This window comes from Oryza glaberrima, chromosome 8 (genome assembly GCF_000147395.1).
Source record: "Oryza glaberrima chromosome 8, OglaRS2, whole genome shotgun sequence".
NCBI classification, from domain to species: domain Eukaryota; kingdom Viridiplantae; phylum Streptophyta; class Magnoliopsida; order Poales; family Poaceae; genus Oryza; species Oryza glaberrima.
The window spans coordinates 18912610-18927106 of NC_068333.1; the positions used below are offsets into that span (position 1 = coordinate 18912610).

The 14497-nt window shown below is 46.7% G+C and overlaps 1 protein-coding gene across 1 annotated transcript; it reads left to right on the plus strand.

Annotated features, from left to right (window-relative positions):
* Positions 1-10215: 10215 nt before the first annotated feature.
* Positions 10216-12094, plus strand: LOC127782978 (CBL-interacting protein kinase 6). Its single transcript, XM_052310273.1, has one exon. The coding sequence runs from the start codon at positions 10521-10523 to the stop codon at positions 11874-11876; it is 1356 nt and encodes a 451-aa protein (XP_052166233.1). The 5' UTR covers positions 10216-10520; the 3' UTR covers positions 11877-12094.
* The last annotated feature ends 2403 nt before the right edge of the window (positions 12095-14497 follow it).

Below are 14497 nucleotides of genomic sequence, written 5' to 3' on the forward strand. Positions count from 1 at the left end.
GCCTATACCGACCGAGGCGGCGAATGAATCTCTCTGAACCTATATAAAGTAGAGGCTTCTGTTTTCGTTTATAAGTTTACTGAAGATAAAAAAAGATTAAGTACAAGCATACAGAACAAAAAAATCTTTAGCGTGTGATTAATTGTGTTTTAATTATTTTATTAAACTTAAAAATCGATTTATTTGATATTTTAAAATAACTTTTGCCTAAAAGGTTTTCGTACGAAATGTATTGTTTAACCGTTTAAATAGCGTGATAATGCAAACTAAGATAAAACCTGCATCTTATTTAGAAGTGAACAGTGCCTAACTATACATGTTCTCTTGATTGTTGGGTTAGCTTTGTTATCTTAAGTTGCGTTCAATATGCACTTTTGAAGATAGATTTTTAGCGTGTGGCCCGCCATGTGGAGGAGGACAGCGGCGTGGCCCACGATGGGGAAGGAGTGATGACGCTCTCTCTCGTAGCCCGATCTTCTGGTGAGGGGATAATTCTCGCTTTAATCGAGTGCGACGTTTGTGATGTGGCTACCAACCAGAACAAGTTCAGGACGCCGTGCAATCGCTACACCACAAACGATGTCGTACAAACCGTGACGCGCGGTTGATGATCCCTGCAATGCAAACGAGAGAACACTGCAAGCATAAGATAAGATGTAATTTAATATTGCGAATAGGTGATGAAGCGCAAAGAAATAGTTGCGATTGAAGTGGTAGATCTAATCGACACGGCAAATCAACACACCAACTATTGGGGGCTCTGAATCTATAGTCGCCGACTAATCGTGCGAGGACTAGAGATAAGGTGAATGGCACTTGGCAAAATTCAACTAAACAAAACCCAATTATTTTTGAGGATGTACAAAGCTATTTGTAGAGGAAAATAAAGCTAGGATTAAGTGCTAATTCGTGGAGGTGGAGAGAGACACTTCCGAGATGGGGCTAATCTATTACAAGGCCCAAGGTTCAAGTTCGGTTTCAGCAACAGCATTGTCTTATTTTGGCGATTCCCGTTGACTCGAGATGAATTTGGACATGAGACTAGATGCGTTTGAAAGGTAGCGAGATAAGCTTTCCACGAAGTCCAAGATCACCCAAATCGGAGTTGGCATGAAGACTCTAAATCCATTTGAAGTCAGTACTGTCTCCGGAGGCCGAGCTGGACTTGGACTTGGAATTATCATTGGAACGTGTGAAGTTATGAGCGTAACCGACGAAGTGATGTCCTCGTCATCCTCCCTTCTTGAATTGGAGTCGTCCTCGACTCAATCCCATCTTCTTGATTGTGTGCACTCTCTCGTCTAGTGGCCATCCTTGGAGGTATCTCATCTTGAAAAACATTCTCATATTCCTGAGTAACAGCGGGTGGCAAAGAATATAAAGTACTAGGAGCAGTAGCGAATGTGAGTATAGGATCTTTGCAAAATAGAGCATAGCAACAAGAATCTGGCTCATCTAGTGCACAAATATTATATTTAGAAGCCAACGAAGCACCCTTCAACTTAATTTCATTCTTTGTGGTACTTGGTTCTATTTTACTAGTTGAAGCAGGATGTTTAGCAATAATCTGATTATCACTTTTCACTTTCTTTTCACATTCAAGTCTTGCAAGATCATCTTTCAAAGCAGCGGCTGGAGTCATAGAATGCAAAACAACTCTTTTACCATCGAACATAAATTTCTATGTATTAGTCCTACCATCAAAAACAACTTCTCTATCATATTGCCATAGTCGCCCCAAAATAACAGAACAAGCTTGCATATGCACAACATCACATTCAATTTGATCATGGTAGGAGCCTATGGAAAAAGGTATTTTAACCAAGCGGGTTACCTTCATCTTACCACATGTATTAAACCACTGAATATGATACGGATGTGGATGTGGATGTGGATGGGTAGTCAAGCCAAGCTTCTTGACCATCTCTTTAGTTGCTAAATTGTTGCAACTCCCGCTATCAATAATCATTTTGATGGTATGGCCTTTCACAAGAACTTTGCTTTGGAACAAATTGTGACGTTGGTTTTGCTCTTCACACTTCTCTTTAGCACTAAGTGCTAGCTTGACAATTAGGCTAGGATACTGATCTAGCGACTCTGGATGCAAATGGACTTCCTTGATGTCATCGTTATCTTGTCCTCCTGCATGGTCAGTGGCAGCTAAAGCATATTCATCATCACAATCACTAGCAGAAGTATACTCACCATCATCATTCACAAATAGAGCTCGCCGATTTGGACAGTCGCGGGCAATGTGTCCAATGCCATGGCACCTATGACATGTAATATCACAGGTACGTCCAGTGGAAGCTACCGAAGTTGCACTCTTGGTTGGAGTCTAAACTGAAGCGTTTTTGCTTGGTTCTTGAGCATGGGATGGCGTGGAGGTAGGTGGCGTGGAGGTAGGTAGACGAACGGCAGTAGTAGATTGACGTGGTGTTGACTGTCGTGTGAAAGTAGCACCTGCAAAAGAACTCCTATGCTTGTTGCGTCCCTGCACTTCTCTTTTAGCTTTGCAAGCAAAATGGAATAATCTATTCGTGGTATTGTATTCTTTATATTCAAGAATATCCCAAATCTCTCTATTAAGACCTCCATAGAACCTAGAAATTCTAGCATCCTCAGTTTCTTGCAAATCACATCGTGACAAAGCAATCATCATCTCTTGATAGTATGTTTCTACAGAATTGGAACCTTGTCTTAAAAGTTGTAGTTTATTTAACATGTCACGAGCATAGTAAGAAGGAACAAATCTAGACCTCATTGTACGTTTCATATCATCCCATGTTCTAGGTCTAAGTCCTCTACCACATATATCATTCCACCATAGAGATGTAAAGGAGGTAAATTCACTACTGGCAGCTTTAACTTTCTTATTATCAGGAAAATCATAGCAAGAGAATTTTTGCTCAACAGCTAGCTCCCAGTCTAGATAAACAGAAGGCTCAAACTTACCATCAAAAGAAGGCTTAGTAAATTTTACCTTAGATAAAGGATCATCTTTATCCCTAACTCGACGTCGTCTTCTATTTCCAACACTCTCGTCTTCCTCCTCATCGTCAGCAACAGATTGCTCTTCGTCTTCATCGTCATATCTTTGGTGTCGATGAGCAGTGGCACCTGCACCTTCTTCACCTGCAGCCTTAAGTAAACCAATGCGTCGCACAATATTTTCATGTCCAATATTCATATTCTGAATGTTTTCAGTTAATTGTTTATGTGATTGATTTATTTGCTCAATTTGATCCACTACTTTCACCAGGCTTTCACTTAAGGTTTTTAAATGTTTATCTGTGCTTTCATTGTACGATTTACTATTACGCATCAACTCTTCATACCAATTTTCCATGCCCTTCAGTTTATGCGCTAGATTCTCCAGTGTTGGTTCGTCGGAACTTGTACCTGACATCGTTAGCAAGCAAAAGAAACTCACAAGAAAGTGTCAGTTCCTAACAATCTATAGATATGTGGAGCTTTTGAAGGCACTCAACACTAAAGCATATACCAAATTCTTATAATATTCTCAAAGAATGCAAAACAGGTCAATCACCGTGGCTGGTTCATGGCACAATGACACGCTTGATGAGTGGAGCGATTGCAAAGCCGGACCTGTAAAGGTTAGTAGTATGTGCATCTTGATAGGCTTTACTATATCACAAGGAATAGCAAAAATGAAACAGAAATGCGAAATTGAATAATAGTCCAAAGTACTAGTCAAAATTGCTGGTCTAGCTTAGACTCAATCCTAGCTTAAGCAAGTAAATGATCATACTCGGACAAAACACAACTAGCTATAGCAAGCAACTCTCTCTCCAAGATTCCAACAAAAAAAATATCACACTTTCTTTTTCTGATTTTTTTTCTTCTCTTTTATTTTTTTTAATTTTTTCCCTTTTCTGATTTTTTTTTGTGCGGCTCTTTTTTTTTCTTCTTTTTTTTTTGCACCTCCGATACCTTTTTCTTTTTTTTCTTTTTTTTTTCTTTAACAAGTGGCAAGTGCGTGCGCGCGCATGCACAAATACAAGCAGCTGCTAGCTATTACTGTAAGAGGAGTTCACGTGCATGTATGGAACTTGCATGCATGGCTAAACAAAAGGAAACACACCAAGGTAATTAAGGAGATTAACTACCGAAACAAAGAAACTGAAATGCAAGAAAACCGGACTTGCATTTGCATGCACGAGATAACACGGGACCCACTCAGTTTCTGTGTTGCGCACAACAGGAGGAAAACAATACAGATATTCCCCAACTAAAAGGAAACCGACTCAAAATTTAGAGGAAACAGATCTCTATAATTCCTTGCGCAAGCAACAAACCAAATCATGAATGGATCGATCTGCTATTTTTTTTTCCTTCAACCTAGCACAACCGAGATGCAAACTCAAACCAGGATGAAACTAGGACTAAAGCCAGCACTCCGACTCGACAGTGGACAGAAACTCAATAAAGCAAAACTGAATGAAATTGCGTGGCTCAAAACTAATGTTTGGTGATGGAAAAAAAATGGTGTGGCTATATGGTAGACAATGGGTAGATGAAATAAAATTGCAAACTAAAATCCTCACCAGGCAACCGATGCTCTGATACTAACTGATGACGCTCTCTCTCGTGGCCCGATCTTCTGGTGAGGGGATAACTCTCGCTTTAATCGAGTGCGACGTTTGCGACATGGCTACCAACCAGAACAAGTCCAGGATGCCGTGCAATTGCTACACCACAAACGATGTCGTACCAACCGTGACGCGCGGTTGATGATCCCTGTAATGCAAACGAGAGAACACTGCAAGAACAAGATAAGATGCAATCTAAATATTGCGAATAGGTGATGAAGCACAAAGAAATAGTTGCGATTGAAGTGGTAGATCTAATCGACACGGCAAATCAACACACCAATTATTGGGGGCTCTGAATCTATAGTCGCCGACTAATCGAGCGAGGACTAGAGACAAGGTGAATGGCACTTGGCAAAATTCAACTAAACAAAACCCAATTATTTTTGAGGATGTACAAAGCTATTTGTAGAGGAAAATAAAGCTAGGGTTAAGTGCTAATTCGTGGAGGTGGAGGGAGACACTTCCGAGATGGGGCTAGTCTATTACAAGGTCCAAAGCCCAAGTTCGGTTTCAGCAACAACACTATCTTATTTTGGCGATTCCCGTTGACTCGAGATGAATTTGGACATGAGAGTGGATGCGTTTGAAAGGTAGCGAGATAAGCTTTCCACGAAGTCCAAGATCACCCAAATCGGAGTTGGCATGAAGACGCTAGGTCCATTTGAAGTCAGTATTGTCTCCGGAGGCCGAACTGGACTTGGACTTGGAATTATCATTGGAACGTGTGAAGTTATGAGCATATCCGACGAAATGATGTCCTCATCAAGGAGGATGATGGCGTGGCCCGCGGCGGCGAAGGAAGACAACCGGGTGGCCCGCGGCGGCGGAGGGGCGACGAAGGATGGAGAACGACTATTAGAGTGGAGCTCAACGACACAAGTCCTGCGATGAGCGGCCACTTGCGACATGGAAAACAGCAGTCGAGCCTGCCCGTATTAACCCGGCGCGACTGCCGCTCTGATTGGGATCGATGGACGTGGTTGCGTTCCGGTGTGATTTGGTAGCAAGTGAGGGCGGAGCAAGCTCTGCCTCTATGTGGCAGGGCTAGGGTCTTCCGGCGACGAGGCGGCTCAGGGTGAGCAGCCCGCAGGCGGCCGATGGGGAGAAGAGGTTGTTGTCGAGCTTGCTTGGGTGGGCATCCATGGGCGGCATTATGGTTGGGGGCATGGCTAGGCGAGGGGAAGAGGAGCCCGAGCATCCGCGAGCAACATTATGGTTGGGGGCGCGGCTAGGCGAAGGGAAGAGGGCATCATGGTTGGGAGAGAGCCGACTTTAAGGGGCCGGGATGACGATGGACCAGAGGACCCGCGTGGGTGCTAGGAGTGGCAGAGAGCCGACTTTCCCACGGTCCGAGAGCAGTTGTGGCATGGTTTGGTCCAGTAGTCACAAGACAGCGAGGCATGCGGCAGCAGTCGTCCTCCCTCAACGTCCTGCTTCTCTCCATCGGCTGCCTCCTCCGTCGCCGCCGTGGGCCACGCCACCATCCTTCGCCGTGTGGTCATGTGGATGAGGGGGATGAGAGCACTAGAGAAGGGGATGGGAGAGAGAAGTGGAGGCCTGGAGGAGATGAGGGGGAGGAAGTAGGCCCACTGACATGTGGGTCCCACTATTTTTAATTTTATTATTTGACTAAAAATGCTCGTGCGTTGCAACGGGAAAAACATGAGAAATTTAAGAAAAGGTTAAGAAATATTTATGTTATGTAATTAATTAAAATATAAAATCGCAACTATACATGTATACGATGTTGAAGAAAAAAAAGTTCATAAGAATCAAGGTAAATGTGGAAAATAAAATTTTCCAAATAAACTATAGCTAGATTTAATTTTTATTAAACTCTCCATGATTACTCCCTTCAGGTTGATAATACTTTTCATTTTAGACAAAGGCACGGTCTCCAAAAAACAACTTTGACCATTATTTTCCATTATAATATGTATAAAAGTGTTAACAAATATATGATTTTACTAAAATACTTTTTAAGACTAATCTATACATGTAGTCACCATATTTGAAAGACAAATATTTTAAAAATGATTCATAATCAAATATTCTAAAGTTTGACCTCAACATTGTCTAAAACGACAAGTATTATCAGCCCGGAGGGAGTAATTACACTATGTGAAATTTCTTTCAGTATTTTTAGAGCACCATTGCTATTTTTAATAATACAAACGTCATTTTAGCATTTATTTAAATGTAAACCCTCCTTTCTCCTTAGGCCATTTTGAGCCCATTCTTTCTTTAGCCTGTAGCCGAGCCGGCCCAGTAACCTGACTTCTCGTCCCTTCCACCTCAGCCTACAAGCGCGCATCCAGCCCATCAAGCAACCACAAAGTCTAATCAGCGTCCCTTCTCCTCCTCTCATTGTCACATGGGTTCCAGTACTACAAGGTCGTTCCCTACCTCCGTCCGATTCCGCAGCTTCCCAACACCGCCGGAAACCGTCCCCTCTGTGAAATCCGTCCGCATCCACGGATATAATCCAAAATTGATTGAGGGGTTTTGATCCTTATTTTCTTCTCTTTCTGTTTTTCCAAGATATAGAGCAAAATCGCATCGTATCGACCTTGAAATTAAGCCATATAGCAAACCCTAGAGTTGTCCGTTTCACGTACAGGGAGGGAATCGGACTGTGCCTAGAGACGATGTACGAAGAAAGTTGGTAAAAACATCTTAAACTTTTATAATAGGTAAAGATAAAGATTGATATGTGCACCCATTTTATTTTATTTATTAAATTATTAAATTTTGCTTCATGTGTTACGTCAAATGCCACGTCAGATGAAGATCGAGTCAAATTAGCCACGTAGATGTCATGTCAGCTAAAAAGGCCATTCAAACCATCATGGGCCCTATATTGCACCTGTTTTGATAGTTGAGGGGCGAGTTGTATATGGTTTTGTGGTTGAAGGACAAAATCGAATTCATTCACGAGTTAAGGGACCTCAGATGAACTTATCCCGCCTGACAATTTACATGAGGCAGTCCAATGATTCAAACCAGGCCAGCCAGCCCAACTAGACGGCTCTAAATCAGACGGCCCGTTACATAGAGCCCATCTGCCAAGGTCCACCCAAGGCGGTCGCACGGCCCGATCGAAATTCACCCAAGTCCAGACACAGCCGACCCGAGTGCGCAACGGGCCAAGAGCGTCTGGCTTGATTGGTCTCACGGCCTCACGGGCGATCCACTGCTCCACGCTGAACCGCCGATGACGGTGCACGCAACGTGGTAGGCTGCGGTCGCTGCGATTCTGGGAAATCGACGAGACAAGGACGGCGAGAAGGAGCTAAAAGACCCGCCGCACGACTGCACACCGAGTGTCCGAGTGCGACGTCGTCGATCGGCGCCGCGCGCGGTGGCGCAAAAATACACGATCGACGCGTGGCCAGCCTCGCCTCACCTTCCGGAGACCCCGACGCGACGGCGACCCGACCCGGCCCCGCGCGTCGTCGCGTTTTGGAGGCTAACTAACCCCTCCATCCACAACCAGCCCGCGCGCCGATCGTTCGCGCGCGTGCGCGCGGTGGCGACAGCGATCGCCGTGACACTTGTCGCCGGCGCGCTGGCGGCGGCCGGGGTCGCGAGAAAACTGAACCGCTGGCCGCACGCGCGCCGTTGCCAGCCGCGACAAAGCAGCTGATAGATCAGATAGCGCGTCTCATCCAGAGCTCGGGTTGGGGAGGGCGGCATTGGCCATTGGCCGTTGGGCCGTTGCTCGATCGATTAGGGATGCGGTGCGCCGTGTAGGGGCGTGTACCACCACACGTACGGCCGCATGGCAACCAAATTCTCGTCGATGATATCTCTCGATCTCTCGTTCTCTCATTTTCACGGCTCCATTATTTCTGTAGCTGGAGGGTAGCGATGGCCGGGCGGGCGGCGAAAGAGTGTGTTTAGTTCACGCTAAAATTAGAAGTTTGATTGAAATTAGAACAATGTGAAAGAACCTCATGGTAGGCCAAAACGATGTCAGCTCAAGGATGGAAATGCTTGGTCGAAGAGTTTTACTTGGACATAACACGATGTTGTTAAAGTTTTATTATCATTATCTAATTATATATGAGAACATCTATAGTATTTAGAAGTATATTATTACTTATTAGTAATTATCGTGCGCGAAGGTAGCGTAACTTAACTGGCTAGGTTTCTTGTAGTGGAACCAAACCACCCAGGTTTTTAAGTCCTAAACTTGGCATGAGTGCTCGCATTTATCCGTCGACAGTGAGATACTCGTGATCCGTCCACAGCGAGATACTCGTGGTGAGTTCGTCAATCTCATGATATACCGGTTCAGTTTTTTGGAGACGTTAATAGATAGCAAGACACTACGGTTAATTATTTTTTCGGTGGTAGGTGGTGTATCCGTCGACAACGATATACTCGTGGTGACTTCTTTAATCTCATCATATACCAGTTCAGTTTTTGGGAGACGTTAATAGATAGCGAGACACTCATGGTGACATCGTCAATCTCATGATATACCGGTTCAGTTTTCTGGAGACGTTAATGGGGGTAGGGTGTGCGTGTGCATATTCATAGGACTAGTGAGTGTCAAGGCGTTGCGAGCGCATACATTTGTATTTTGTTTCTTAAACAAATAATTATAATGCGTTATAATACGCAGCAAAACCGATTGTATCTAAGATAGATGTTTATTGGAAGTTGCACCTTCAACAAATCGAAATGACACAATGAATCCAGGGTCTCCGAGCAAACAAACGATGCCTCCGCTCCTACTTGCAAACCATCATCTGTGCGCTAGCAGCCAGCAGGCACCTAACAGAAGCCTTGCCGCCTTGCGTGCATGTGAATGTCTCTAGCTTCGTTAAGGAACAACAAACAAAACATCATGTACATATCTCTTATCAGCGTGACCTGCTGCCGCCTTGAGGTGAGCTAGCTAGGATGATGTAGGAAGAGCGGTTTGATGAGGACGAAATGAGATGCCAACATCTCCACCAAAAAGGATGAACCGAAAACGTTAGGATAAATGATCAATTTTTCTCTGCCAAATTTGCCAAGCAATCAATCACCTTAAAAATGTACAGAGAGAAAATCATTATTACAATTCAAATCAGGGTATTCTAAAATCGATCTCAATAGTTAATAGTATGAACAACGGTAGCTAGAAGATATTTTTTCCTCATATAACCAAATTATAAAAAATCTTCTCCTTTAAAATTCTGATACGCGGTGAAAAATGAAACAGATTTCGCACCTAGACGCAAAGGCCAAAACAATGGGCTAACCGCTTGGAGAGATACGAGTATACGACGCGTTGCGATCATCCCGCCCAACCGTTGCATAAGCCCGGACCACGGTTTTCCCCGTATGCCCCCACCTCGTGGCGCTAAGATCCAAATCGGGCCGTCCATCCATCTCGCGTCACACGGTCCACCACCACCCCCGCCCTTCAATCATAGAGCCCGTCGCGCGTCGCGACACCGCTGCCCCCGCCGTCCGATCCGCATCCGACGGCCCAGAGACGGGGAGAAACCGTCCTACCCTCCTAGGGCGCCGCAGCCCAGGGCCCCTACGAGTCTAGCCCCCCTATGCCGCCGCGCACCTCCCTCCTCCGATATAACCCGCGCGGCGCAGCGGGAGGGCAACGGCAAATCACGAGCCACACGCGCATCGCAAGACCAACGCTGAGTTATCGCATCTCGGCATCCGCATCCGCGCGACGACGACGACGAGGAGGACGACGCCGACGCCGGAGGCCGTCCGGGGCAAGGGGAATGCGGAGCGATGAGGCGGGCACGAGGCACTGACGCCGCCGTCCAGCGCAAGCTGCGCGGCGGCCGCACCTGCCACCGGAAGCACGTCGAGGACGGGTAGATCCATCTCTTGGTAGTAGATTAGTAGTAGTTAGGTAGATTCTTGAGGAGGAGGAGGAGGATGATGGCGGCGGCGGCGGAGGAGGGGGAGGGGAAGAAGGGCGGCGGCGCGGTGCTGCAGGGGAGGTACGAGATGGGGCGGGTGCTCGGCCACGGCAACTTCGGGCGGGTGCACGTGGCGCGGGACCTGAGGACCGGGAGGAGCGTGGCGGTGAAGGTGGTGGCGAAGGAGAAGGTGGTGCGCGCCGGGATGATGGAGCAGATCAAGCGGGAGATCGCCGTCATGAAGCGCGTCTCCCACCCCAACATCGTCGAGCTCCACGAGGTGATGGCCACGCGCTCCAAGATCTACCTCGCGCTCGAGCTCGTCCGCGGCGGGGAGCTCTTCGGCCGCATCGTCCGCCTCGGCCGCGTCAGGGAGGACGCCGCGCGGCACTACTTCCGGCAGCTCGTCTCCGCCGTCGACTTCTGCCACTCCCGCGGCGTCTACCACCGCGACCTCAAGCCGGAGAACCTTCTGCTCGACGAGGCCGGGAACCTCAAGGTGGTCGACTTCGGCCTCAGCGCGCTCGCCGACCACGCCCGCGCCGACGGCCTCCTCCACACGCTCTGCGGCACGCCGGGGTACGCCGCGCCCGAGGTGCTCCGCGACAAGGGCTACGACGGCGCCAAGGCCGACCTCTGGTCCTGCGGCGTCATCCTCTACGTGCTCCTCGCCGGGTCCCTCCCGTTCCCCGACGACAACATCGTCACCCTGTACCGGAAGGCCCAGCGCGGCGACTACCGGTGCCCGGCGTGGCTGTCCACCGACGCGCGCCGCCTCATCCCCAGGCTGCTCGACCCCAACCCGACCACCCGCATCAGCGTCGCGCAGCTCGTCGAGACGCCGTGGTTCAAGAAGACGTCCATCTCCAGGCCTGTGAGCGTAGAGCTTCCTCCGGCCGTTGCCGATCCTGCTCCGGCTAAGGAGGAGGCCGAGAAGGACGAGCCGGAGACGCTGAACGCGTTCCACCTGATATCACTCTCGGAGGGGTTCGACCTCTCGCCGCTGTTCGAGGGGGACTCGGCCAAGGGGAGGCGGGACGGCGGCATGCTGTTCGCGACGCGGGAGCCAGCGAGCGGCGTGATCTCCCGCCTCGAGGGGGTGGCGGCGCGCGGCGGCGGCCGGATGCGGGTGACCAAGAGCGGCGCCCGCGGCGTGCGCCTGGAGGGCGCGGAGCGCGGCGGGGCCAAGGGCCGCCTCGCCGTGGCCGCCGACATCTTCAGCGTGGCGCCCTCCGTCCTCGTCGTCGACGTCAAGAAGGACGGCGGCGACACGCTCGAGTACCGCTCATTCTGCAGCGAGGAGCTCCGGCCGGCGCTCCAGGACATCGTCTGGGGCGCCGCCGCCGACCCAACGCCGACCGCCGCCGTCTGATGCCACCATTGTTAGCGTCCAAAGTCATTGTGTCACAGTAGCCGCTGCTGTTCTTCCTCCTCCTGTGCTTGATTCGATAGCGACGTGCATGAACTAGTATCGCTGTTTGGGTGGTGGGGGCAGTTGGCAAGAACAAATCTGTATCTCTGCCTCAAAAGCAACAGCATTTTTTTTTCTTTTGCACAAATTGCAATTGTTTTTGTGATGGTCTTTGCTTACATCTGAATATTCCGTGTCTTCTGTGGGACAATCTCTGCTGCATGATTGATGGTCTTTGCTGTTTATATGTATTCAGACGCCGTGCAATACTGTATGATTGGAATGGTTCACAGTTTCAGTGTTCAGTCCAAAGTTGTTTCGCTTTGACATAGATTTCTTTGGGCCTGTAAACAGATCCATTTGGAATGGCAAATGGTGAAAGTTTTGGTGGCAAAAATTTTGGCATTATAAAAGTACTAGTTGGTGTTTAGATGCATGTTAAAGTTTTGCCATTCTAGCACTAAAGTGAGAGAGAGAGAGGGAGTGGTCCCAAAGCACTTTTTGGCACAATTTGCTACTATGACTAGCAAATGCCAAATGACAAATTGTCAACTTTTGCTACTAGTGTTTAGATCCAAAATAACAAAAAGTGATATAAAATGGCAAAACTTTTGCCATTTTAGAGTATCTAAACAGGGCCTTTACCAAAAAAATCGGCCCGGCCATTGATTAAAAGGATTTCCCTACAACTCTTGAATGATAGATATGAGAAGGTAATTTAAACAGTAAATGTGTTGTGAAAGAGAACGTAGTCTAGTGGTTGCAACGAAGGTAAAACGACATCAAATTTACAGTAAATAGTTCGTAGAATGGATCGGTCAAAAAAAATATTTTTTTAAGGAAGAACTTGACATCAAATTTACAATAAATAGTTCGTAGAATGGATCGGTAAAAAAAAAGGTAGTTCGTATACTCTAGGGCTCATCTTTTCGCTTATGTTTATGCTTATAAGTTAAAATTTAAATTTTTAACTTTAAATTTAGAACTGGTTTTGAGGTTTTTTCTCTCTTCAATTGCAGTTCGATTTGCTCGTCTTATCGTTCACTACTTAACTTATGGATTTTGATGTCTGTCGGCGATGACAAAATGTGAAAGCGAAACTGTATAGCTTCAAAGAAGCTAATTTGCTTCCAATTTCGATCTCCGAACACTCGTGCGCTGCTCTCAAACAGCAGCCTAGTTAGAGCGCCTAACTATGATTTTATTCCCATGGCAAACTTCTAAACGAAGGACAGAAGTTTCGCTTCGCTTCCTTGATAGAGAGAGAAACAATACACTAATGCGTCACCTGGCGAGAAGAAAATATGCATCAAAAGCTTCTGCGACAATCATCAGCTCGGTGGATTTTTCCGACATTAGTAAAAAAAGCTATGTGCGGTTGAACAACCAGCCTGCTTTAAAGTATCTGTGAAAATCTTTATTTTCCCTTGCAGTGGTGTAATTGCACGTAAAAGTCAAATTTTCGCATTGGGTGTTTACGTCGTCCGCACATAAAAAAAATCAAAACCCTAGCACCTCCATAGTGGAGGAGGTGTGGATCCGGCCATCACGGGGTCAGTGGCGGTGGATCCAATCATCGCAGGGCCGATGGAGGCAGATCCGCCCACCGCTCGTTGCTCCCGCTACCGAGCTCTCGAGGAAGCCGAGCTGGCCACCACCAGCTACCGCTTGCCGTCAGCCGTTCCCGCTCGACTGCCGCTGCTGCCGGCTAATAAGAGAGAGGACACATAGGAAGTGAAAAATAATGAGGAGAGGAGAGGAGGTGAGAGAGAGATAGAAAGAAGATAAAAATGATACTTGAAAAATTTTAAAGTGTTGAAAGGGAACGTTCTTCTGTCTACATCTCTCTTTATTATGCTAATGTCTAACGAAGTGGTTGTTTTGAACTTGTTCAGAGCTAAGCTCAAGCTCCTCTTGTTACTCGTTCCATCAGTCGGCAACTCGGCATGCTTTTGTGCATTATAACCGTTCAACGTTTTGCACGTGGGACAATCAGTCAATCAGGCCAGCTCCCTTCCTGTGTTCTTCCAAGCCGATGTCTCTAGGACCTGTCCCCGAACATCATCTTTCTCTTTTACGTTTTTGACATAAATTTTTTATTAATAAATGACATAAAAAGTTTATCTTTTTTTCTTCTGTTTGAGATGAATCATCTTTCTGTTGGGGCTTGCTAATTAAGTTCCTCTTAGATACTGCCCTGTTCATTCTGCAGACTGCAGCTCCTCATCTGAGTTGGGGATTTGAGAGTAGGGGACGTTGAGGGGCATGTTCAACGGCTAACCTGGCCTGTTCTTGATGATGGATAAAACTGAGTATAAAACAATTATTTGAGGGCACAAAAGAATAAATTAAATAATAGAAGAATTTTAAGAAATGTTAATAAATAAAGGTATTGAAAAAATCGTATCATTTAGGAGCTTGAAAACCATACTCGCGCTGATCCATAATCCGTAAGCCTATGAACCTGCTATCAGACAGTTTGCAGGTAAAATTTTATAGAGAATGATTAAACAGCAGATGAATAAAGATATATAGGCAATACACACACTATTGCTGGATTGAGCGTGCATACGGCATGTTCA

Excerpts from the sequence above, each read along its gene's own strand:
- LOC127782978 (XM_052310273.1), top strand. The coding sequence starts at position 10,521 with ATGATGGCGGCGGCGGCGGAGGAGGGGGAGGGGAAGAAGGGCGGCGGC.